The 24,455-nt window shown below is 43.0% G+C and overlaps 1 protein-coding gene across 2 annotated transcripts in view; it reads right to left on the bottom strand.

The window, feature by feature from the left end:
- Nucleotides 1-24,455, bottom strand: part of FMN2 (formin 2) — a 631,532-nt gene that overhangs the window by 220,443 nt on the left and 386,634 nt on the right. For both annotated transcript variants that reach the window (XM_073560097.1, XM_073560098.1), the window contains exon 12: nt 3,199-3,258. In XM_073560097.1, coding sequence (XP_073416198.1) covers nt 3,199-3,258 — 60 coding nt within the window. The remainder of the gene's footprint in view (nt 1-3,198; nt 3,259-24,455) is intronic.

Raw genomic sequence — 24,455 nt, 5'->3', positions numbered from 1 at the left:
ACCCGGGGGTCCAGTGGTCCCCCGTTGAGAGGAGGGTCCTGTCTGCTTGAACCATCACTACAGCATTGGACCCCGCGCTCTCCCATAGTGTGGGTAAGTCACCCTGATCTGCGTGGCAGTTTGCCGACGCAGACAGGGTCCTGACATTAGAGTCCTGACACCTGTCTATTGGGGACATTTGCCTGCATATTGGAGACCTATGCAGCCTACTGAGGACATTTACCTGCCTATTGGGGACATTTACCTGCCTATTGGGGACCTATGCTTCCTATTGGGGACATTTCCATGCCTATTGAGGACATTTACCTGCCTATTGGGGTCATTTACCTGCCTATTGGGGACTGTCGCATCACACCAGTCTGAGCCTGAGGTAAAAGCGAAGTTCCACCAATATGTGCACTGGTGAGGCCTAAATGATATGGACTGGCAAGGCTGCATTGATGGGCACTGATCAGACTGCATTAATGGACAGTGCAGTCTGTATGTCTCTGTGTGGGCAATTTTATTACTGGTATACTGTTTTTGTAGCGCTGTACATATATTGGTATTTTACTCATTGAAATTTGGAATCCCTAGGAAACAATGATCTCAAGAAAGAGAAAAAATGGACTCGTTGTGTAGGATATTCGAAGAACCCATTGAAATATCGGTAAGTTTGTTGATTTAACTTTACTTGTTCTTCATGTTAAATATTGTATTTATTCCTGTTTTTGTTTTGGTTTTTTTTTACTTCAAAATAAGATATGTGCAGTATGCATAGGAATTTCTTCATAGTTTGTTTAAACTATATTCCGGCCCTCTAATGGTCTGAGGGACAGGGAACTGGTCCCCTGTTTAAAAAGTTTGAGGATCCCTTATATAGAGTCACTAAAAACAGAGTGATCTATTTCAAGTGTATATTTCTGTTAATGTTGGTGATTATGGCTTACAGCCAATGAAAACCCAAAGTCATTATCTCAGTAAATTAGAATACTTTATAACACCAGCTTGAAAAATGATTTTAAAATCCAAAATGTTGGTCTATTGAAATGTATGTTCAGTAAATGCACTCAGGACTTGGTCGGGGCTCCTTTGGCATCAATTACTGCATCAATGCGGCGTGGCATGAAGGCGATCAGCCTGTGGCGCTGCTGAGGTGTTATGGAAGCCCAGGTTGCTTTGATAGCAGCATTAAGCTTATCTGCATTGTGGCTTCTAGTGTCTCATCTTCCTCTTGACAATTCCTCTATGGGGTTAAGGTAAGTTGAGTTTGCTAGCCAATCAAGCACAGTGATAATGTTGTTTTTAAACCAGGTTTTGGTACTTTTGGCAGTGTAGACAGATGCCAAGTCCTGCTGGAGAATGACATTTCCATCTCCAAAAAGCTTGTCAGCAGAGGGAAGCATGAAGTGCTCTAAAATTTCCTGGTAGATGGCTGCGCTGACTTTGGTCGTGATAAAACACAGTGGACCTACACCAGCAGATGACATGGCTCCCCAAACCATCACTGATTGTGGAAACTTCACACTAGACCTCAAGCAGCTTGGATTGTGTGCCTCCAAATGAAATACAAAATTTACTTTCATTAAAAACAACACCTTGGACCACTGAGCAACCGTCCATTTCTTTACCACCTTGGCCCAGGTAAGATGTTTCTGGCATTGTCTATTGGTAATGAGTGGCTTGACACAAGGAATGTGACACTTGTAGCCCACCATATCCTGAATACGTCTGTGTGTGGTGGCTCTTGAAGCAATGACTCCAGCAGCAGTCCACTCCTTGTGAATCTCCCCCAAATTTTTCAATGTCCTTTTCTTAACAATCCTTTCAAGGTAGTGGTTATCCAGGTTGCTTGTGCACCTTTTTCTACCACACTTTTTCCTTCCACTCAACTTTCCAGTAATATGCTTGGATACAGCACTCTGTGAACAGCCAGCTTCTTTAGCAATGACCTTTTGTGGCTTACCCTCCTTGTGGAGTGTGTCATTGACTGTCTTCTGGACATCTGTCAAGCCAGCAGTCTTCCCCATGATTGTGGAGCTTACTGAAACAGACTAATGGACCTTTTAAACGTAAAGCCTTAGCAGGTGTTTTTTGTTATTTTTTCTAATTTACTGAAATAACTTGTGGGTTTTCATTGGCTGTAAGCCATAATCATCAACATTAACATAAATAAACATTTGAAATATATCACTCTGTAATGACTCTATATAATACATGAGTTTCACTTTTTGTATTGAAGAGCTGAAATAAATTAACTTTTTGATGATATTCTAATTTTGTATATTTTATCCTTACTGGGTAAAGTGTATCATTTTAGCCTAGGGGCATCAGTGTACTGATACACTTTTTATCATATGAATATATATTATTAACAGAATTCTCATTTGTTCAGTTTACAATTTATCATGTCGTGATTTAGTCTCCGGCCTAATCATATATGCACCCATAATATTCATATATTGCTATTTGTCCACTTTGATTATAACTTTGTGTAATAATATAATTTTGTAATTGTTTTTAGAACATTTGATTCTGGTTATCCTTGTAAATTCTACTCTGCAGTTAAGCCTCCTTCACACATAGCGAGATCGCTAGCGATATTGCTAAAGCGTCACCGATTTTGTGATGCAACAGTGATATCGCTAGCGTTCTCGCTACATGTGACATGGACCTGCGACCTGGCTCCCCGCTGGATATCGCTGATCGCGCGAGATCGTCCTGGTCCATTTCTCATCGTCGGCTTCCTGCTGGTGCCGACGAGCGACTCATGGACGCAGAAGGAAGTAGTCAGCAGAGCTGCCGTCTGACAGGTAAGAGCGACCGCCGACCATTGCTCCATCGCTGGTGAGATCTGCCTGTTTGGCAGCTCACTAGCGACCATTCAGCGATCCTGACCGGGTCGTTTCATGGTCAGGATCGCTGGTGCATCGCTAAATGTAACGGGGCCTTAAGTTTGCCAGGCAGGCTGACAATCAATGTTCCGGCAACCAGAAAAACATTCATTGAAAATGCTATTTACCTACAGATTAGCACTAGATCTACAGGTAAATAGCATTTTTGAGCCAACAGGTTCCCTTTAAGCTTCAGCAGTCATAAGAAATACAATGGGTTATCTGCAAGCTTGTGAAATTCAGCTCCTTGTAGCCATAAACTTTAGTTTTTAAAATTATTGAGTTACTGTAAATATAAGAAAAGTAACAAATCAAGCAGACTTACATCATCAAAGTGGCGTAAGTAGTAGGAAACAACATATGAAAGCAAATTTCTGCTGTTATCCTAAGACAAAAAGAGAAAGAAAAAACATTATTTTAGTAACTGCTTTTGTAAAATGATTGTATTTCCTTCCGACATCTCCCAAAAACTGCTTTAGATTTAAACATTTGAAAAGTTAATACATTTAACCACATTTAGGCAAGAAATGGCAAGAAATGCACTTTTTGACGTTTTTCACATTTCCTCAGGTCAAAACCACTTACTTTTAGGGTTCGTTCAGACAAGTGCATAATACGGATGTGTACTCTTAGGCTAGAGTCAGACACAACATATAAAAATACGGACCGTATTTTACGGTCGTAATATGCAGAAATGTTCCCTGGACAGTGATCCGTATGTCATCCGTTGTCAAGGTGTGGCTGCGTTTTTTGAGCATGTAAGTATCCGTATGACATCTGTATTGCATCCGTATGCCGAGATTTTCTCGCCGGCTTGCAAAATGGACATATAATGGAGCCAAATGATAGGTTAAAACACAAACGAAAGAATAGATATAGACACATAGAATACACACACACATATATATATATATATATATATATATATATATATATATATATATATAAATCACACACACACGTCATTGAGACACACACACATATATATTTCATAGAGTTCTACATAGCAGAATAGTCGCTAAATCAACAAACTTTTTCGCTCATCAGTTCACCTCAGGTCAGCCAGTGATGTCAGTGAGGCTGAAACTTTCCCACACTCATTAGTTCATCTCCGGTCAGCTGGGGAGGCTGCGCAAAGATGAGCTAATTCATTCTGGCAGTGGTTTACAGCGGGGCTGGTCGCATTAGCACCACTCCCGTTGTAAACCAGTTAACCCCTTCTGATGGATTGCAGCGGGGGACCTGACTGACCAGCGGAGAGGTATGTATATTGTTGCTCTCTTGTTTTATTTATTTTTTTACAGGACCATGTTTTTTATGGATTAGCTGACGAATAAATTTGGTCAAAACTTGGTGTCTTTATTTCATTAAAAGAATTTTTAATTAATGCCTGTGTGTGCTTTTTTAACACTTTACTAGTCTAAGGTTAATAATGGATAGGTGTCTTATTGACACCTCACCATTATCAATCCGGCTTAATGTCACCTTCCAATAGCAAGGTGACATTAACCCATTAGCGACTGCTACAGGGCAAAGGGAATAGGCTAAGAGCCAGAAAAGGTGCATCTTATAGATGTGCCTTTTCTGGGATGTCTGGGGGCAGATTTTGTAGCTGGGGGGCAACAATGGTCCCTCTCAAGGCTATTAATATCGCCCTCACTCACTGGCATTCCCTCTCTGGTTGAGAATTTACCATGGGAGCCCACGCATTTTTTTTCAATGAATTAACCCCTTAATTTAACACCTAGATGTCCCAAATTTTACACACATACCTAATCTAATTATTAGTCAAAGACATATAAAATATGAATGAAATGGTTTACTCCATGTAAACCATGTGTCATTTCATGTCCGGTGAAATGTCGGGTTTTGGAATGATTTTACAAAACTTTATTGATACAGTCATGTGTGGATTACATGCGTTTTTTACTTGCGGACTTTCCACAGCTAATGCAAGTCTATGGGGAAAGTCTGCAAATAAAACTCAGCATACCCATAAGAGAAATTGACATGTTGTGGATTTCAAACATGTACAGAGTCAAAAGAAGCACAGTGGGACAGAATTCTAGTGTAAATTGCTTTAAAAGTCGCAAAAAGTTTGCACAATGTGGAATTGCCAAAAAGTGTTGTGACTTTTGTCTTTTTCACGTTGTAGTGAGACAGGGGTGAAGCCAAAGCTCATCTGACTCATAGCAAGCTGTGGAGTACCTTAAGCCAGAAGTCTTATTCCAATCCCTGATTAGAGCAAGATTTATAGAAAGGCATACAGAGATGCACACCACTTTTTAGACACGCCTGATTCATTAAAAGCTGTGCACTAGCGATGCGCGAACAATGAAATGCTCAGGTGCTCATTACTCAAGTTAATAATGGAAGCAACAGAGAATATCCTCATCAAGCAAGTAGATGAAGCTGTGACTCAAGGAGAAGTCATTATTATGGGGGACTTCAACTACCCTGAAATACATTGGGAACCGAAACCTGCAGTTCCAGCAAAAGTAATGAGTTTTTGACAACTATGAGACAATTACCTTTCACAACTGTTTCAGGACACAACAAGAGGGGGGGCACTGCTGCACCTAATATTAACCAACAGGCCAGACCGCATATCAAATATAAGGGTTGGGGGTCACTTGGGTAATAGTGATCACAAAATAATAAATTTTCATGTATCCTTTAATAAGAAGTGTAGTAGAAGGATTACAAGGACACTAAACTTCAGGAAGGCAAATTTCCAACGGATGAGAGATGATCTTGGTGCAATTAACTGGGATGATATCCTGAGACATAAAAATACACAAAGAAAATGGGAGACATTTATTAGCATCCTGAATAGGATATGTAGCGTATGGGAATAAACATGTTAGAAATAGGAGGAAACCACTATGGTTAAACAGAGCTGTAAGGGGCACAATAAGTGACAAAAAGAAAGCATTTAGAGAATAAAAGCAAGTAGGTAGTGATGAGGCATTAAATAAATACAGAAGATTAAATAAATTCTGTAAAAAGCAAATGAAGACAGCAAAGATTAAGACAGAGAGACTCCTTGACAGAGAAAGTAAAAATAATCCCAAAATATTCTTTAACTACATAAATAGTAAGAAACTAAAAAATGATAGTGTTGGCCCCCTTAAAAATAGTCTGGGTAAAATGGTGGATGAGGATGAGGAAAAAGCCAATATGCTAAATGACTTTTTTTCAACAGTATTTACACAAGAAAATCCCATGACGGATAACGGATAACATGATCAGTGATAAAAATTCTCCATTAAATGTCACCTGCTTAACCCAGAAGGAAGTATGGCGGCATCTAAAAAAAAAAATCACTAAAATTGACAAATCCCCGGGCCCAGATGGGATACACCCCCAAGTACTGCAGGAATTAAGTACAGTCATAGATAGACCATTGTTTTTAATCTTTAAAGATTCTATAATATCAGGGTCTGTACCACAGGACTGGTGTATGGCAAATGTGGTGCCAATATTCAAAAAGGGGACAAAAACTGAACTTGGAAATTATAGGCCAGTAAGTTTAACCTCAACTGTGGGTAAAATCCTGGAAGGTTTTCTAAGAGATACTATACTGGAGTATCTGAAGAAGAATAACCTCATGACCGAATATCAACATGGGTTTTCTAGGGACCGTTCCTGTCAGACTAATCTGATAAGCTTTTATGAAGAGGTAAGTTCCAGACTGGACCAAGGGAATGCAGTGGACGTGGTGTACATGGACTTTTCAAAGTTTTTTGATACAGTGCCACACAAAAGGTTGATACATAAAATAAGAACAATGGGGATAGGGGAAAATGTGTGTAAGTGGGTTAAGAGCTGACTCAGGGATAGGAAACAAAGGGTGGTTATTAATGGAGCACACTCAGACTGGGTCACGGTTAGCAGTGGGGTACCAGAGGGGTCAGTATTGGGCTCTCTTCTTTTTAACATTTATTAATGACCTTGTAGTGGGCATAGAGATTAGAATTTCAATATTTGCAGATGACACTAAACTCTGCAGGGTAATCAATACAGTGGAGGATAATTTTATATTACAGGAGGATTTATGTAAACTAGAAGCTTGGGCTGATAAATGGCAAATGAGCTTTAATGGGGATGAATGTAAGGTCATGCACTTGGGTAGAACAAACAAGATGTACAATTATGTGCTTAATTGTAAAACACTGGGCAAAACTGTCACTGAAAAAGACCTGGGTATATGGGTGGACGACAAACTCACATTTAGTGGCCAGTGTCAGGCAGCTGCTGCAAAGGCAAATAAAATAATGGGATGCATTAAAAGAGGCATGGATGCTCATGAGGAGAACATAATTTTACCTCTATACAAGTCACTAATGCGACCACACTTAGAATACTGCGTACAGTTCTGGTCTCCGGTGTATAAGAAAGACATAGCTGAACTGGAGCAGGTGCTGAGTAGAGCGACTAAGGTTATTAGGGAACTGGGGGGTCTGCAATACCACGATAGGTTATTACACTTGGGGTTACTTAGTTTGCAAAATCGAAGGCTTAGGGGTGATCTTATTACAATGTATAAATATATGCTGGGACAGTACAAAGACCTTTCTAATGATCTTTTTACTCTTAGACCTGTGACGGGGACAAGGGGGCATCCTCTACGTCTGGAGGAAAGAAGGTTTAACCCCTTCATGACCCAGCCAATTTTGACCTTAATGACCTGGCCATTTTTTGCAATTCTGACCAGTGTCCCTTTATGAGGTAATAACTCTGGAACGCTTCAACGCATCCCAGCGATTCTGAGATTGTTTTTTCATGACATATTGGGCTTCATGTTAGTGGTAAATTTAGGTAAATCATTTTTGCGTTTATTTGTGAAAAAATCAGAAATTTTGCAAAAATTTTGAAAATTTCGCAATTTTCAAATTTTGAATTGTTATTCTGTTAAACCAGAGAGTTATGTGACACAAAATAGTTACTAAATAAGATTTCCCACATGTCTACTTTACATCAGCACAATTTTGGAAACAATTTTTTTTATTTGTTAGGCAGTTATAAGGGTTAAAAGTTGACCAGCGATTTCTCATTTTTACAGCAAAATTTACAAAACCATTTTTTTTAGGGACCACCTCACATTTGAAGTCACTTTGAGGGGTCTATATGGTGGAAAATACCCAAAAGTGACACCATTCTAAAAACTGCACCCCTCAAGCTACTCAAAACTACATTCTAGAAGATTATTAACCCTTCAGGTGCTTCACAGGAACTAAAGCAACATGGAAGGAAAAAATGGACATTTTAATTTTTCCAACACAAATTTTCATTTAGCGTCATTTTTTTCATTTTCACATGGGCAACAGGATAAAATGGATCCTAAAATTTGTTGGGCAATTTCTCCTGAGTACACCAATACCTCATATGTGGTCATAAACCACTGTGCGCACAGCAGGGCTCAGAAGGGAAGGAGCACATTTGACTTTTTGAATGGAAAATATGCTGGAATATTTAGCGCTTGCCATGTCGCGTTTGGAGAGCCCCTGTGCGCCTAAACATTGGAGCTCCCCAACAAGTGACCCCATTTTGGAAACTAGACCCCCCAAGGAACTTATCTAGATGCATAGTGATCACTTTGACCCCCCAGGTGCTTCACAAATTGATCCATAAAAAAAAAGTAATTTTTGTGAAAAAAAAGTATCTTTTAGCCTCAGTTTTTTCATTTTCACATGGGCAACAGGATAAAATGGATCCTAAAATTTGTTGGGCAACTTCTCCTGAGTACACCAATACCTCATATGTGGTTATAAACCACTGTTTGGGTGCACGGCAGGGCCCGGAAGGGAAGGAGCACCATTTGACTTTTTGAATGGAAAATTAGCTCCAATCGTTAGCGGACACCATGTCGCGTTTGGAGAGCCCCTGTGTGCCTAAACATTGGAGCTCCCCCACAAGTGAACCCATTTTGGAAACTAGACCCCTTAAGGAACTTATCTAGATGTGTAGTGAGCACTTTGAACCCCCAAGTGCTTCACAAAAGTTTATAACGTAGAGCAGTGAAAATAAAAAATCATTTTTTTCCTCAAAAATGATTTTTTAGCATGCTATTTTTTATTTTTACAAGGGTAACAGGAGAAATTGGACCATAAAAGTTGTTGTCCGGTTTGTCCTGAGTACGCTGGTACCCCATATGTGAGGGGGAACCACTGTTTTGGCGCACAGCAGGGCTCAGAAGGGAAGGCGCGCCATTTGACTTTTTGAAATGAAAATTAGCTCCAATCATTAGCGGACACCATGTCGTGTTTGGAGATCCCCTGTGTGCCTAAGCTTTGGAGCGCCCCCACAAGTGACCCCATTTTGGAAACTAGACCCCCTAAGGAACTTATCTAGATACATATTGAGCACTTTGAACCCCCAGGTGCTTCACAGAAGTTTATAACGCAGAGCCGTGAAAATAAAAAAAAAAATTATTTTCCTAAAAAAAATATTTTTTAGTCCGCAATTTTTTATTTTCACAAGGGTTACAGGAGAAATTGGACCCCAAAAGTTGTTGTACAGTTTGTCCTGAGCATGCTGGTACCCCATATGAGGGGGGAACCACTGTTTGGGCACACGTCAGGGCTCGGAAGGGAAGTAGTGACGTTTTGAAATGCAGACTTTGATGGAATAGTCTGCAGTCATCATTACGTTTGCAGAGCCCCTGATGTGCCTAAACAATGGAAACCTCCCACAAGTGACCCCATTTTGGAAACTAGACCTTCCAAGGAACTTAGGAAGATGTGTTGTGAGCACTTTGGACCCCCAAGTGCTTCACAGAAGTTTATAATGCAGAGACGTGAAAATGAAAAAATCATTTTTTTTCCACAAAAATAATATTTTAGCCCTCAAAATTTTTATTTTCCCAAGGGTAACAGGAGAAATTAGTCCCCAAAAGTTGTTGTGCAATTTTTCCTGAGTACGCTGATACCCCATATGTTGGGGTAAACCACTGTTTGGGTACACGTCGGGGCTTAGAAGGGAGGGAGCACAGTTTTACTTTTTGAACGCAAAAGTGGCTGCAATCAATGGTTGCTCCATGTCGCATTTGGAGACCCCCTGATGTGCCTAAACAGTGGAAACCCATCAATTCTAACTTCAACACTAACCCTAACACACCCCTAACCCCAACACATCCCTAACCCTAATCCCAACCCTAACCCCAACACACCCCTTAACCCTAATCCCAACCCTAATTCCAACCCTAACCCTAATTCCAACCCTAACCCTAATTCCAACCCTAATCCTAATTCCAACCCTAACCCTAATTCCAACCCTAACCCTAATTCCAACCCTTACCCTATTTCCAACCCTAACCCTCTTTCCAATCCTAACCCTAACCCTCTCTCCAACCCTAACCCTAATGGAAAAATACAAATATTTTCTTTATTTTATTAGTTGTGCCTACCTATGGGGGTTATAATCAGGGGGTTTATTTACTTTTTATTTCATTTTGATCACTGTGAGAGTGATCAAAATGAAAGAACGGAATCTGCAGCTGGCAGATTCGGGCGGACGCACTGCGCATGCGATCGCCATTTACCAAGATGGCGGCACCAACAATCCGGACCCGCGGGACACCGGGAGCGACAGGGGGACTCAGGAGGTACCAGGGGGGGTGAGGGGGGATCAGAAGCTGGCGGGGAGCGGAGGGAATGGGAGGGGGGGCAGATGATGATAGCAGTGGCAGATCGCCGCTGTCATTCAGTGGCAGGGGCATCGACCATGGCTGGATTGTAATATTTCACAAATTTTCATTGATCAAATATTACTATCGCTCTGATTGGCTGTTTCACTTTTAACAGCCAATCAGAGCGATCATAGCCATGTGGGGGCGAAGCCACGCCCCCTGTGGTGAATTACAAAGCCCCCTGTATCTGCGGGTCAGGTGACCTTTCATTGACCCCGGTCACCCAACCCGCAGGGGGGCTTTGAAGTCATGACACAGGGTATGCGTCATGGGTCGGATTGGCACTGACTTTCATGACGCATACGCTGTGTCACAGGTCGGGAAGGGGTTAAGCCTAATCACAGATGCGGATTCTTTACTGTAAGAGCAGTGAGACTATGGAATGAGTAATTCCCTACTAAAATTTAAGAAGGGACTGGATGCCTTTCTTGAAAAGTATAATATTACAGGGTATACACTAGTTTCCTTAATATTGCGTTGATCCAGGGAGCTAGTGAAGAGAAAACAGCTGCACTCTGGGAAATTTTGAGTTTCAATGCAAAAATTTTTTTATTGAAGACACCACAGGGGAACAGTGCGTTGAGGTAACGTTTCGACCCTATGTCGGGTCTTTTTCAAACCTCACTTAAAGCACAAGAGAAAAAGAAGCAATCACGGATGATTGTGCAGGAATGTCGTGATTGCTTATTTTTCTCTTGTGCTTTAAGTGAGGTTTGAAAAAGACTCGACATAGGGTCGAAACGTTACCTCAATGCATGAAAATCAAAATTTCCCAGAGTGCAGCTGTTTTCTCTTCAGTGGATGACCATCTGGACTAAGTTCCAGGTTCAGCTTGCACCTACCTCATATCCACAGAGTGCACGCCTTGTCTGTATCACTGATCCAGGGAGCTAGTCTGATTGCCGTATGGGGAGTCGGGAAGGAATTTTTTCCCCAATGTGAAGCTTACTGTTTGCCACATGGGATTTTTTTGCCTTCCTCTGGATCAACATGTTAGGATAGGATATGGTTTGAACTAGATGGACTTAAAGTCTTCCATCAACCTTAATAACTATGTAACTATGTAATTAAATTGTAATGCTTGGGTTCTCGACCCGAATGAAGAGTATAATGGAGCATTTTTTCCAATGGCACCCCCCTGCAGGTCTGGAGGGGGGGTCTAAAAATTGCTGAAAACAATCTAAACAGTGCTGAAATGGTATATGAACAGCACGGGGAAGACCTCTGGAGGCATCTCTGAAACCCAGGTTGCCACTGTGAACAATGTTTGTCAGAGTATTATGCCAATTTTATGGACTGACAATAAAGCACATAAAATAGAAGATAAAACTGGTTTTTACTGGTACAAATGTTAGAAATATTCTTTCCAGGATAATGACTTGTATATTTGTATATAAGGCAAAATAAATAAGAGAAAAAAATGCTCCTCCACACCTCGGGCTATGTTAACACGTAGTGTTTTTGCTGCATTTTGCACATTTGCATGGCTTTCAATGGTGAAAAAAAAACATTCACCAGGAAATGTAATTTGAACATTTTACAACCTTATCTGGCCATGTGCTGTGTGAGACATGATCAGACACATCCCGCTTAATTTATGAAGGAGAGACTCTGAAAGTCACAACGTGTTTTTTTTTTTTTTAGGGCCATGAGGCGGCCCTCACTTTTTGTAGAGGCCATCAGGTGGCCCTTACTATTGTTAGAGGGTCAGTAGGTGGCCCTCTCTATTCCTCACTCTAATTTTAGAGGGCCAGCAGCCAGCCCTCACTAAGCATTTTTGGAAGGCAAGCAGACGGCTAAAGCACATCATTCTAATGTTTACTATAAATGGAATGATTCCGACAAATAAAAGAACACAGAAGTTACAGTCAACTATGGTAGCGGTTCAAAGATATTTTGGGTTTGCTTTAGTGCCTCTGGCACTGGGTGCCTTTATTGTGTGCATGGCTTCATGAAATGTGAAGATTTTGAAAGGATTTTGGGTTGCAATGTAATGTCCAGTGTCAGAAATATGGGTTTGCATCCTAGATGGATATATTATTCTATGATTCTACCAGCAGGACAATGACCCCAAACATACTTCAAGAAGCTCCCAGAAATAGATGGAAACAAAAGCACAGGAAAGTTCGGAAGTGGTAATTCAAGCTCCAGTAAAGTCTCCCACCACTACCTCTTACATACAGATGCTACAGAGAAACGTACTGGACAAATTCAATTAGTTAATTTTGCCTGCTTTGATAAATTTCTCAGTACAGATCACCATAAAAAAATGAATCTGTCAATGAGTGTATGGAAAAAAGCAATCAAATTATGGACTGTGGAAGAGATGTCTTTGTCCAGAATGAACACTCATTTCCAGCAGTTGATACCTAGCACCTACTGTATCCCTATACTAAATACAGCTAACAGCAGTATTAATAGGGAATAGAATAGATGTTATCTTGATTTGTTTTTTTTTTTACTTTGCAGCAGCCATGATTAGTGTCACGGTGTCACTTGACCCCAATGAAATAGTAGATCACTACCCAGCAAGAGAGAAAAACATGTATATGGGGCACGATCACAAAAAATACAATTTTGTGAAAGGGCTGAATAATACAATCCACTACTGTTGAGGGCATCCTTCATGGTGGACATCTATATGGTTAATCCATAGTGCCCAGGTTTTGCTCCCAAGAGGACGACTGTCCATCTTTTCCTCCTCTTCCTCTTCCTTCTCGTTCTCCTTGTGTTCAGGTCATCCACTCTTAACAGAATGGGAAGAAGGTGGTGTGGGTAGTACCATCTGTAGTGCAGGCAACCAGCTCCTGTTCCTCCTCATTATCACCCAATCCATGTTGAGAAGATGAGATGAGACTGGGCTTTGTAGCATCACCCTGTATAATTTCTTACCATCTCAACTTGCTCTGACTGCAAAGCCTCCTCTTTAATTGTGAGCAATGAGCGCTTCAGTAAACAGAGAAGCATGATGGTGAAACTGATTATGTTGTCATCACCACTCACCATCTTGGTCAAGTCCTCAAAGTTTTGGAGAACCGCACAGATGTCAGACATCCTTGTCCACTCATCAGCTCTTATATACGGAGGCTGACCGGAATACCGATAGGCATGTTGTAGCTGGTATTCAACTACTGCCCTCTGCTGCTCACAAAGCTTGCCAACATATGTAACATTAAGTGCCAATGCGTGGTGACACAGCACACCAGTCGGTGAACTGGAAGTTGCAAACGCTGCTGCAGCACTGTGTCATGATCCAGGTTGGATTATGACAGATAAATGCACAAGTAACCTTTTTTTTTCCTTAAGCTGTGTGCTTAAAGGTGGTTTTGCCCCTGGTGGCCATTAGGGTCATAGCACTGTGGTGATTTCAGGTCTAGTTTTGCCCCCGGTGGCCGTTAGGGTCATTGCACTCTGGTTACTTTAGTTTAGTGCATGGGATTATGAAGCAGGTGTGATTGCTGGCTCTTAGCTATAAAAGAGTGTCAGGTGTTGCAATCACGGTTGGTGATAGTGGTCATTTCCAACCATCCTTGGTAAAGGATGGAGCTAGAGAGAGTTCCTTGCAGCACAGTCAGAGTCCTGTTGTGGAAGGAGTCACAGAGGGGATTTCTTTGCAGCTCTGACAAAGCTTGGTGGCAGCTATTCAGGAGGAAAGCTGCATTCTGGTGGTGGACTCTGTTGCTGGGAGCAAGAGCAACAGAGCAAAGCTAAGTGGTGTTTCCATGTTTGTATTTTTCCCTGGTGTGTATTAGTACAGCGGTGGGGCCAGTGCCTGCACCACCCAGCTCCCTGGCAAGGGATAGGTGTAGGGTGTGCTAGGGTGACAGGTTCCGGCTCGGCGACAGGTGAGGAGCCTGTATAGGGAACGTTAGGAGTGTGAGGGACACTGACTCAGGGGAGTGCAGGAGAGCCACCTTCTCAGAATGCAGACTATGGGATGGAGAATATGTATGATGGGTATATGGGCATGGGACTATGGGATGGAGGATATGTATGATGAGTATATGGGCACGGGCCTATGGGATGGTGGATATGTATGATGGGTATATGGGCACAGGACTATGGGATGGAGGATAATTATAATTTGTTATAACTAACCACAGTAAGTTACTATGCCCGGGCAGCGCCGGGCTCTTCAGCTATTATTTAATAAAAAAAAGAATTGTGATTTCATTTCTTTGTCCAGCCTCTTCTTTTACATCCTCCATTGAATACTATAATATCACATACCATGTTCACTTATAATGTACACAAAACAAATATAAGTAAATATAGATAGATATATCTAAAGATATATCTATCTATATTTATTTATATCTATCTATCTATCTATAGATATATGCATAAAAGGGCTCCTCTTACCTAATTGTAATCATGCTCCAGGTCCCTTTATACCTATCAGTACCTGCACTGTTGCACTTTTTGATTGAGCACTGCAGCACCATGTTATCTATGAGCACTTTTTTGTAGTGCAATTTTGCCTTGTTTTGCACAAATTACATTTAGCAATACTATTTCACTGATCACTTGTTGCTTAATTTTGCACTTTGAGATATAGAGTACATTGTCCCAGCACTTTAGTATTTATTATATAATTCTTTTTTTGGTACTAATTTTTATCTCTATATAAAAGTGAATGTACGTATGTACAGTGGGGCAAAAAAGTATTTAGTCAGTCAGCAATAGTGCAAGTTCCACCACTTAAAAAGATGAGAGACGTCTGTAATTTACATCATAGGTAGACCTCAACTATGGGAGACAAACTGAGAAAAAAAAATCCAGAAAATCACATTGTCTGGTTTTTTTTTCATTTTATTTGCATATTATGGTGGAAAATAAGTATTTGGTCAGAAACAAGCAATCAAGATTTCTGGCTCTCACAGACCTGTAACTTCTTCTTTAAGAGTCTCCTCTTTCCTCCACTCATTACCTGTAGTAATGGCACCTGTTTAAACTTGTTATCAGTATAAAAAGACACCTGTGCACACCCTCAAACAGTCTGACTCCAAACTCCACTATGGTGAAGACCAAAGAGCTGTCAAAGGACACCAGAAACAAAATTGTAGCCCTGCACCAGGCTGGGAAGACTGAATCTGCAATAGCCAACCAGCTTGGAGTGAAGAAATCAACTGTGGGAGCAATAATTAGAAAATGGAAGACATACAAGACCACTGATAATCTCCCTCGATCTGGTGCTCCACGCAAAATCCCACCCCGTGGGGTCAGAATGATCACAAGAACGGTGAGCAAAAATCCCAGAACCACGCGGGGGGGACCTAGTGAATGAACTGCAGAGAGCTGGGACCAATGTAACAAGGCCTACCATAAGTAACACACTACGCCACCATGGACTCAGATCCTGCAGTGCCAGACGTGTCCCACTGCTTAAGCCTGTACATGTCCGGGCCCATCTGAAGTTTGCTAGAGAGCATTTGGATGATCCAGAGGAGTTTTGGGAGAATGTCCTATGGTCTGATGAAACCAAACTGGAACTGTTTGGTAGAAACACAACTTGTCGTGTTTGGAGGAAAAAGAATACTGAGTTGCATCCATCAAACACCATACCTACTGTAAAGCATGGTGGTGGAAACATCATGCTTTGGGGCTGTTTCTCTGCAAAGGGGCCAGGACGACTGATCCGGGTACATGAAAGAATGAATGGGGCCATGTATCGTGAGATTTTGAGTGCAAACCTCCTTCCATCAGCAAGGGCATTGATGATGAAACGTGGCTGGGTCTTTCAACATGACAATGATCTAAAGCACACTGCCAGGGCAACGAAGGAGTGGCTTCGTAAGAAGCATTTCAAGGTCCTGGAGTGGCCTAGCCAGTCTCCAGATCTCAACCCTATAGAAAACCTTTGGAGGGAGTTGAAAGTCCGTGTTGCCAAGCGAAAAGCCAAAAACATCACTGCTCTAGAGGAGATCTGCATGGAGGAATGGGCCAACATACCAACAACAGTGTGTGGCAACCTTGTGAAGACTTACAGAAAACGTTTGACCTCTGTCATTGCCAACAAAGGATATATCACAAAGTATTGAGATGAAGTTTTGTTTCTGACCAAATACTTATTTTCCACCATAATATGCAAATAAAATGAAAAAAAAACAGACAATGTGATTTTCTGGATTTTTTTTTCTCAGTTTGTCTCCCATAGTTGAGGTAAACCTATGATGTAAATTACAGACGCCTCTCATCTTTTTAAGTGGTGGAACTTGCACTATTGCTGACTGACTAAATACTTTTTTGCCCCACTGTATGTGTGTGTATCACCAACCAATCATGAAGCATCTTTCATTTCACCAGAGCTGTTTAAAAGAAGCTGAGCTGTGATTAGTTGCTATGAGCAACAGTTTTCCTTGCAACCAATCACTAAGCATCTCTCATTTCACCAGAGCTGGTTGAAAGTAGCTGAGCTGTGATTGGTTGCTATGAGCAAGTTTTCCCACTTGACAACAACTCAGCAGACACTGACATGGTGGGAGAAATCTAGCATCCCCTGGAACATAAGCTCCCAGCCATTGCCTCCCCCAATGAAAGGAGCAGAGAGCTCATGACAGAAATGAATCCCCCCCTCCCATGCCCATATCCCCATCACACATCCTACATCCCATAGGCACATCTTCCTTCTTAAAGGGATCATTGGTATGTAAGTCAGAGCAAATCCATCCAGGTATTTGATTTTGACCCCAGGCCTCTCTTAAAGGGACCCATGGTATGGAAGTTAGAACTGTTCCACTCAGCTCTGTGGTTCTGACCCCAGGGTCTCTTAAAGGGATCACTGGTATGGAAGTTAGGGCAAATCCTCTCTGTGCTTTGGTACTGACCCCAGGCCTTTCTTAAAGGGATCTCCGGTATGGAAGTCAGGGCAAATCCATCCAGCGCTTTGGTTTTGACCCCAGGCTCTCTTAAAGGGATCTCCTTTATGGAAGTTGGAGCAAATCCCCCAACACTCTGATTCTGACCCCAGGGTTCTATTAAAGGGATCATTGGTTGGTATGCAAGTCATGGCAAATCCACTCAGCGCTCTGGTTCTGATCCCAGTCTCTCTTAAAGGGATCCCTGGTATGGAAATGAGAGCAAATCCACTCAGTGCTCTGGTTCTGAACCAAGGCCCCTCTTAAAGGGATCCCCGGTATGGAAGTAAGGGCAAATCCACTCTGCGCTTTGGTACTGACCCCAGGCCTCTCTTAAAGGGATCTCCGGTATGGAAGTTAGGGTAAATCCCTCAGTGCTCTGATTCTCACCCCAAGCTTCTATTAAAGGGATCATTGGTATGGAAGTCAGCACAAATCCACTTAGCGCTCTGGTTCTGACACCAGGCCTCTCTTAAAGGGATCCCCAGGTATGGAAGTTAGGACCGTTCCACTCAGCGCTCTGGTTCTGACCCCAGGCTGATGGGATGATGTGGGATATTAGGGGTAGTAGTCCGGTGGCTCTGGCTGACGGAATGATGTGGAATATTAGTGGTAGTAGTCCGGTAGCTCTGGCTGACGGGGCGATGTGGGATATTAGGGGGAGTAGTTTGGTGGCTCTGGCTGACGGAATGATGTGGGATATTAGGGGGAGTAGTCCGGTGGCTCTGGCTGATGGGTTGATGTGGGATATTAAGGGAAGTAGTTTGGCGTCTGTGACGGGATGATGTGGGATATTAGTGGTAGTTGTCTGATGGTCCTGGCTGATGGGATGATGTGGGATATTAGGGGTAGTAGTCCGGTGGCTTTGACAGGATTATGTGGGATATTAGTGGTAGTAGTCCGGTGGCTCTGGCTGAAGGGATGATGTGGGATATTAGGGGTAGTAGTCTGGTGGCTCTGGCTGACGGGATGATGTGGGATATTAGTGGTAGTAGTCCGGTGGCTCTGGCTGACAGGATGATGTGGGATATTAGGGGTTGTAGTCCGGTAGCTCTGCCTGACGGGATGAATGTGGCTACGTGGAGTGGGCGGGGCTCTACACTCAGCTTCATATATAGATTTAATCATTATAATTTGTTATAACTAACCGTAGTTAGTTACTATGCCCGGGCAACGCCGGGGTCTTCAGCTAGTCATACTATAATAATGGGTTTCCATGTCACCTCATTGTAATAAGGTATATTGATACATTTATCATATTTATTTGGGCTTCCATGCAATATTATTATTATACGTTCTCCGTTGAATCAGCTGTTTACACAAGTCTTTTAGCTACAATATTTTAAAATATATTTGTATTATTAAAAAATTGTTAATTTATATGCATTATATTTGATTATATTCCTCTCTTTATTGCACATTTTATTTTTGGAGAATTTTTATGCTAATTGTGTGCGTGACAATTTTATTGTTTATCCAATTGATTTCTCTTCTGATTATATATCTTTAGATAGACAGATACTGTAGATAGATAATACCAAGGCTGATGTTTAGTAATGAACATAATAAAATGGTACATAAAGAGTCACCGTATATATTCGTGTATAAGCTGACCCAAGTATAAGCCAACCCCCCTAATTTTGCCACAAAAACTGGGAAAACTTATTGACTCACGTATAAGCCTAGGGTGGAAAATGCAGCAGCTACTGGTAAATTGCAAAAATAAAAATAGATACCAATATAAGTAAAATTAATTGAGACATCAGTAGGTTAAATGTTTTTGAATATCCATATTGAATCAGGAGCCCCATATAATGCTCCATACAGTTCATGATGGCCCCATAGGATTCTCCATACAAAATACACCCCATATAATGCTGCACAAAGGTTAATAATAGCCCCATAAGATGCTCCATAGAATACTATGCCCCATATGCTGCTCCATAAAGGTTATGGCCCCATAAGATGCTCCATAGATTATGCCCAATAGCTCCATAGATTATGCCCCATAAGATGCTTCATAGATTTTGCCCCATAAAATGCCCCATAGATTATGCCTCCATAAAATGCCCCATAAAATGCTCCATAGATTATGCCCCATAAAATGCTCCATAGATTATGCCCCCATAAGATGCCCCATAAGATGCTCCATAGATTATGCCCCATAAGATGCCCCATAGATTATGCCCCCCATAAAATGCCCCATAAGATGCTTCATAGATTATGCCCCATAAAATATGCCCCACAAGATGCTCCATAGATTATGCCCCCATAAAATGCTCCATAGATTATGCCCCCATAAGATGCTCCATAGATTATGCCCCATAAAATGCCCCATAAGATGCTCCATAGATTATGCCACATAAGATGCCCCATAAAATGCCCTATAGATTAAGCCACAATAAAATGCCCCATAGATTATGCCCCCATATGCTGCTGCAAATAAAAAAAATGACATACTCACCTCTTGTCCCTGGGGGCCAGGTGTCGGGTCCTGAGCAGGTGGGGACACTGGCGCGCTATGGGGGCCAGGTGCCGGTGTTGCCGCTGGCTCAGGACCCGGCACCTGAGATATTCACCTGTTCCCGGTCCATCGCACTAACTATGTCACCGCGCCCTTTGACCTGAATGTCACTGACAGAGGACGTGGCAGACAGCGGCGAGCAGTGATGGACCATGGACAGGTGAATATTGGATATGCTTACCCCCTCCTGGTGCAGTCTCTGCAGCCTTGCTTCTCCCACAGTCTCCCTTCCATCAGTGGTCACGTGGTGCCGTTCGTTAAAGCCATGAACATACGCATATTCATGCCTTTAATGAGTGGTACCACGTGACCGCTGAAGGAAGGAAGGGAGACCGTGGGAGAAGCAGGGGGCTGCAGAGATGTGCCGGGGGGCAAGTATGATCTCACCCCCCCGCTCCCCCTCCCCCACCGACCCCCTGGTGTATATGACTCGTGTATAAGCCAAGAGGGGGACTTTCACCCCCCAAAAAAGGGGATGAAAATCTCAGCTTATAAGCGAGTATATACGGTAAATAAAGACACACACAAAATCTGCATTAAACGCAATATCTGTTTCATTTAAAAAAAGGGAAAAAAATTGCTTGGGCTCCTGCGCAATTTTCAAAACCAGAACAGGGAAATCTGGCGACTGAGGTCCGATGTTTATAGTCTGGGAAGGGGGTAATACCCATGGATCATTCAGTATTTGGTGATTTCTTTTACCCCAGTATTTGAAAGCCAAAATCAGGAGTGGGTGATAAATACAGAAGTGAAGCAAATGTTTCTATTATGCTTTTCCTCTGATTGTCCCATTCCTGATTTTGGCTTACAATTACTGGGGTAAAAAACTCACCAAATACTCAATGTGTGCACATGGCCTAACAATTGTAATAGCAGATTTACAATGGTGTGGTTATTTGCAGAGATGGTACAAAAAGATCCTTAATAAGTGCAGGAGCTCCCAAGTGATAAAGTTGCAGGCTGCATGATTATTGCAGTTAGTATTTCTTTGGGCGCATTCAGGCGTCCATTCAAATTCCTCCAAGATTGGACAGCAATACACTGACTGGCTGTGGATCTCGCAACTTGAGAGTGACTGCTTCATATATTTCAGTGAACCTGTTAGGCTGGAGTCACACTTGCGTATGGCATCCGATGCAAGAACATCCAATACGATATCCTAATGTGGCGCCCTTGAGGGTTCAGTCGCCACAGAGGTACTGCACCTCCTCCTGAGGTGTGGTGCCCCACCATTCAGGTAAGGTGGAGACACCTGACCACACTCCAACACCTGCAACCCACACCACAAAGTAGTGTAGCAAAGAACCTTCGGCGGCTCCCTGCTTGGAGTGTAGCATAGCACCCCTTGGTGACTGCTTGGAACACGAAACATGCTGGGAGGTGGGTGGAGTTTAGTTCACATAAAAGAGCGGGAAGAGTTGAGTCAGGGGTTCAGTTCAGTCATTCATTGGGTGAGTTGGTGAGAGAAGATCCCCTGAGAGGGATGGAGTGAAGGAAGTGCTACAGCAGACTCCTGTGATCTGGGTCTGCTGGCACAGGAAAGAGACAGAGAAAGGAAGCTTGATTCTCCATTGGAAAGAAGGATTAGTATGGAATGTAAGGAGAATAGGAGGACTAAGGATCAGGGTTCGAAGAGAGAACCCTTCCCAAGTTCTAAGCGCAAGGCCGGGGTCCGGTCCCCGAGGTTGTATGGATACTAATGGTCCTGCAGCAGACACCGGAGGAATAGAAGTAGTGACTACTTTATTCCCACACAATACTTGGGGGCAGAACAGCAACGATAGTGAGCCGGGACTAGGTAGGAGTCCCCGAAGCAGGCTACAGCTGTCTGCCGTACAAGTAGAGTTCATAGGAACATCTGACAGGAAGAACTCCAGTGTAACTCAGTACTAGGAGTACTTAATTCAAAGGTGCTATAAGAGGAGACGTTCAGAAAAGGCACATATGATGGCGGAGTGTTGGAAAGGAGTACTTCATCTTGCCTGGAAGTTGGCTGAGCTCCTGACCCGGAGGACACGGCACGGCTGCGGGCACCTGTACCTGCAACAGACTGTGAGTAAAGCTTTGGAACTATATGCCCTGGTGTCCTCCACTTATTCCTGCGCCAACCCGCCCAGCACTGCTACATCCCTTGCGCCCGACACTACACCATCTAAGTGTCACTTCACTTACTCTGCCCTGGGACTACATCCCTGCCTGTGGAGGGCTATAACATCACTGCTGCACCACACCATCTGTCCCAGAGGATCTGTCTGCAGCGTCGGCTTACATCTTCATTGCCGAACACCACAGGTGGCGTCACGAATCACTCATAGACTTTCCCCTTTTTACAATGGGCGCCCAGGGCCACGGGCCAGGTCCCAGCTGCCGTGACATCTCCCATTGAAGCTCATCGGGCCCGGTACAGAGTACCCCACAGCCCTGGGAGGGCGACCCAACTTGGCGTCATGAACAGGATGACGAAGCCCGATGCCACCGGGTTCTGTGTGCCTACAATTTATTGGACTTAAAAGTTTGTGGAAATGTGCAAAAGACCCAATTTGATAGACTGTAAAATGAATGCTAAAAATGGCCGCCAGCGCGGTGAAGAAGGGTGTGACAACATGGGTGGTCCTAAGAAAAGAGCGTGAACAGTCCTGGGCCTCCCCTGTCTGAACTTCTATGCGACAGCAACATGGCCCGCCCCCCGAGGGGTTTGTGTACTGGCATGGTATGGAGGAGTAGGAAGAAGACGCCGCCCCCAGAAGGAGGAGCGGGAGCCGGTGGCGGGAAAAGAGGCCAGACAGGAAGAAGAAGGAGGGAACGCCATGATGGAAGGAGAGAGGAGGCCTGAAGAGCAAAGGGAGGTTAAGTTGTATTGTAAGGTGACATCAAGCCCGGCTTAGTAATGGAGAGGCGTCAATAAGACACCTATCCATTACTAATCCTATAGTTGTTAAGTGGTTAAATAAAGACACAACCAGAATAAATTATTTTAATGAAATAAAACACAACAGTTTGCCATATTTATTATATGCCTAATTCCTGCGACGCCCTCGATCACCTGCAAAAAAAATAAAATACACCAACACAAATACTCGCTGTTCCAAGATAATACATTTAATAACGAGTGTCCCACGACGATCTCCCGTGTAGAGCTGTCACATCTGTGACCGCTCTACAGGGGCTCCGATGACACACTGACCGGAGATAATACTCCCGCAGAGTAGTTCATTAGAGTTCGTGCTCTCAATTTACGGCACCACTGCTATGTGAGAATTTTCTCACGCAGCGGTGTCGCAAGTGACAGGATGAACTCCGGGAAGATTATCTCCGGTCACTGTACACCGAAGCCCCTGTAGAACGGTCATATCTCTCGATGTGACAGCTCTACACGGGAGATCATTGTGGGACACTCGTTATTAAATGGATTAAGTCTGAACAGGGAGTATACTGTTGGTTTATTAAATTTTTTTGCAGGTGATCAAGGCCGTCGGGGATTAGTTGTTTGGTGAGTGTGTACTGTATGTGTCTAAGTGTTTTGTTTTTTTTTTACTATTCAACACAGTAGCTGGATGATGGGACTACTACTGTCCGATCATCGGCTAATGTTGTCACTGTAGCAGACATAGCCAGATGGGACTAGTAGTCCCATCGGACAATGCCTGCCTACACACACCCACACACACACAGACCCGTACACACCCGCAGACCCCCGCACATACACACAGATACACACAGACACCCGCAGACAGACCCACACACATAGTCTCTGCCCACACACATAGTCTCCGCCTACACACTCTTCCTCCTCCCGATCTGCAGCGTTTTTTGCACGCAACTCCGCAGCAAAACCGCAAATCTTTTTACACCTGCAGTTTTGCTGCAGATTTGACTGACTCAATGGATGCAGAAATGCTACAGATCTGCCAAAAAAATTGACATGCTGCGTAACATAAAATGCTGCAAATCCGCGCGTATTTTTCCGCAGAATGTGCACACCACTTCTGACCACTTCTGAATTTCTCATTGACTAACACTGGATGTGCACTACACTGCAGATTTTCTTCCTTTATTACATACTAGCTGAAGAGCCTGGCGCTGCCCGGGAATAGTAACTAACTACGGTTAGTTATAACAAATTATAATTACAGTATATTTATATATATAAAGCTGAGTGTATAGCCCCACCCACTCCGCATAGCCACATTCACTATAATATCCCACATCATCTCGTCAGCCAGAGCTACTAGACTACTATCCCTAATATCCCACATCATCCCATCAGCTGGAGCCACCGGACTACTATCCCTAATATACCACATCACCCCATCAGCCAGAGCCACCGGACTACTACCCCTAATATCCCACATCATCCCGTCAGAGCTACAAGACTACTACCCCTAATATCCCACATCATCCCGTCAGCCAGAGCCATCTGACTACTACCACTAATATCCCACATCATCCCGTCAGCCATAGCCACCAGACTACTACCCCTAATATCCCACATCATCCCATGAGCCTGAGTG

Source organism: Dendrobates tinctorius, unplaced genomic scaffold (assembly GCF_039654945.1).
Source record: "Dendrobates tinctorius isolate UK_male_01 unplaced genomic scaffold, ASM3965494v1 ptg000293l, whole genome shotgun sequence".
NCBI lineage: Eukaryota > Metazoa > Chordata > Amphibia > Anura > Dendrobatidae > Dendrobates > Dendrobates tinctorius.
Note: the sequence above shows the minus strand (reverse complement) of the source record. Positions and strands in the feature narration are given on the sequence as shown.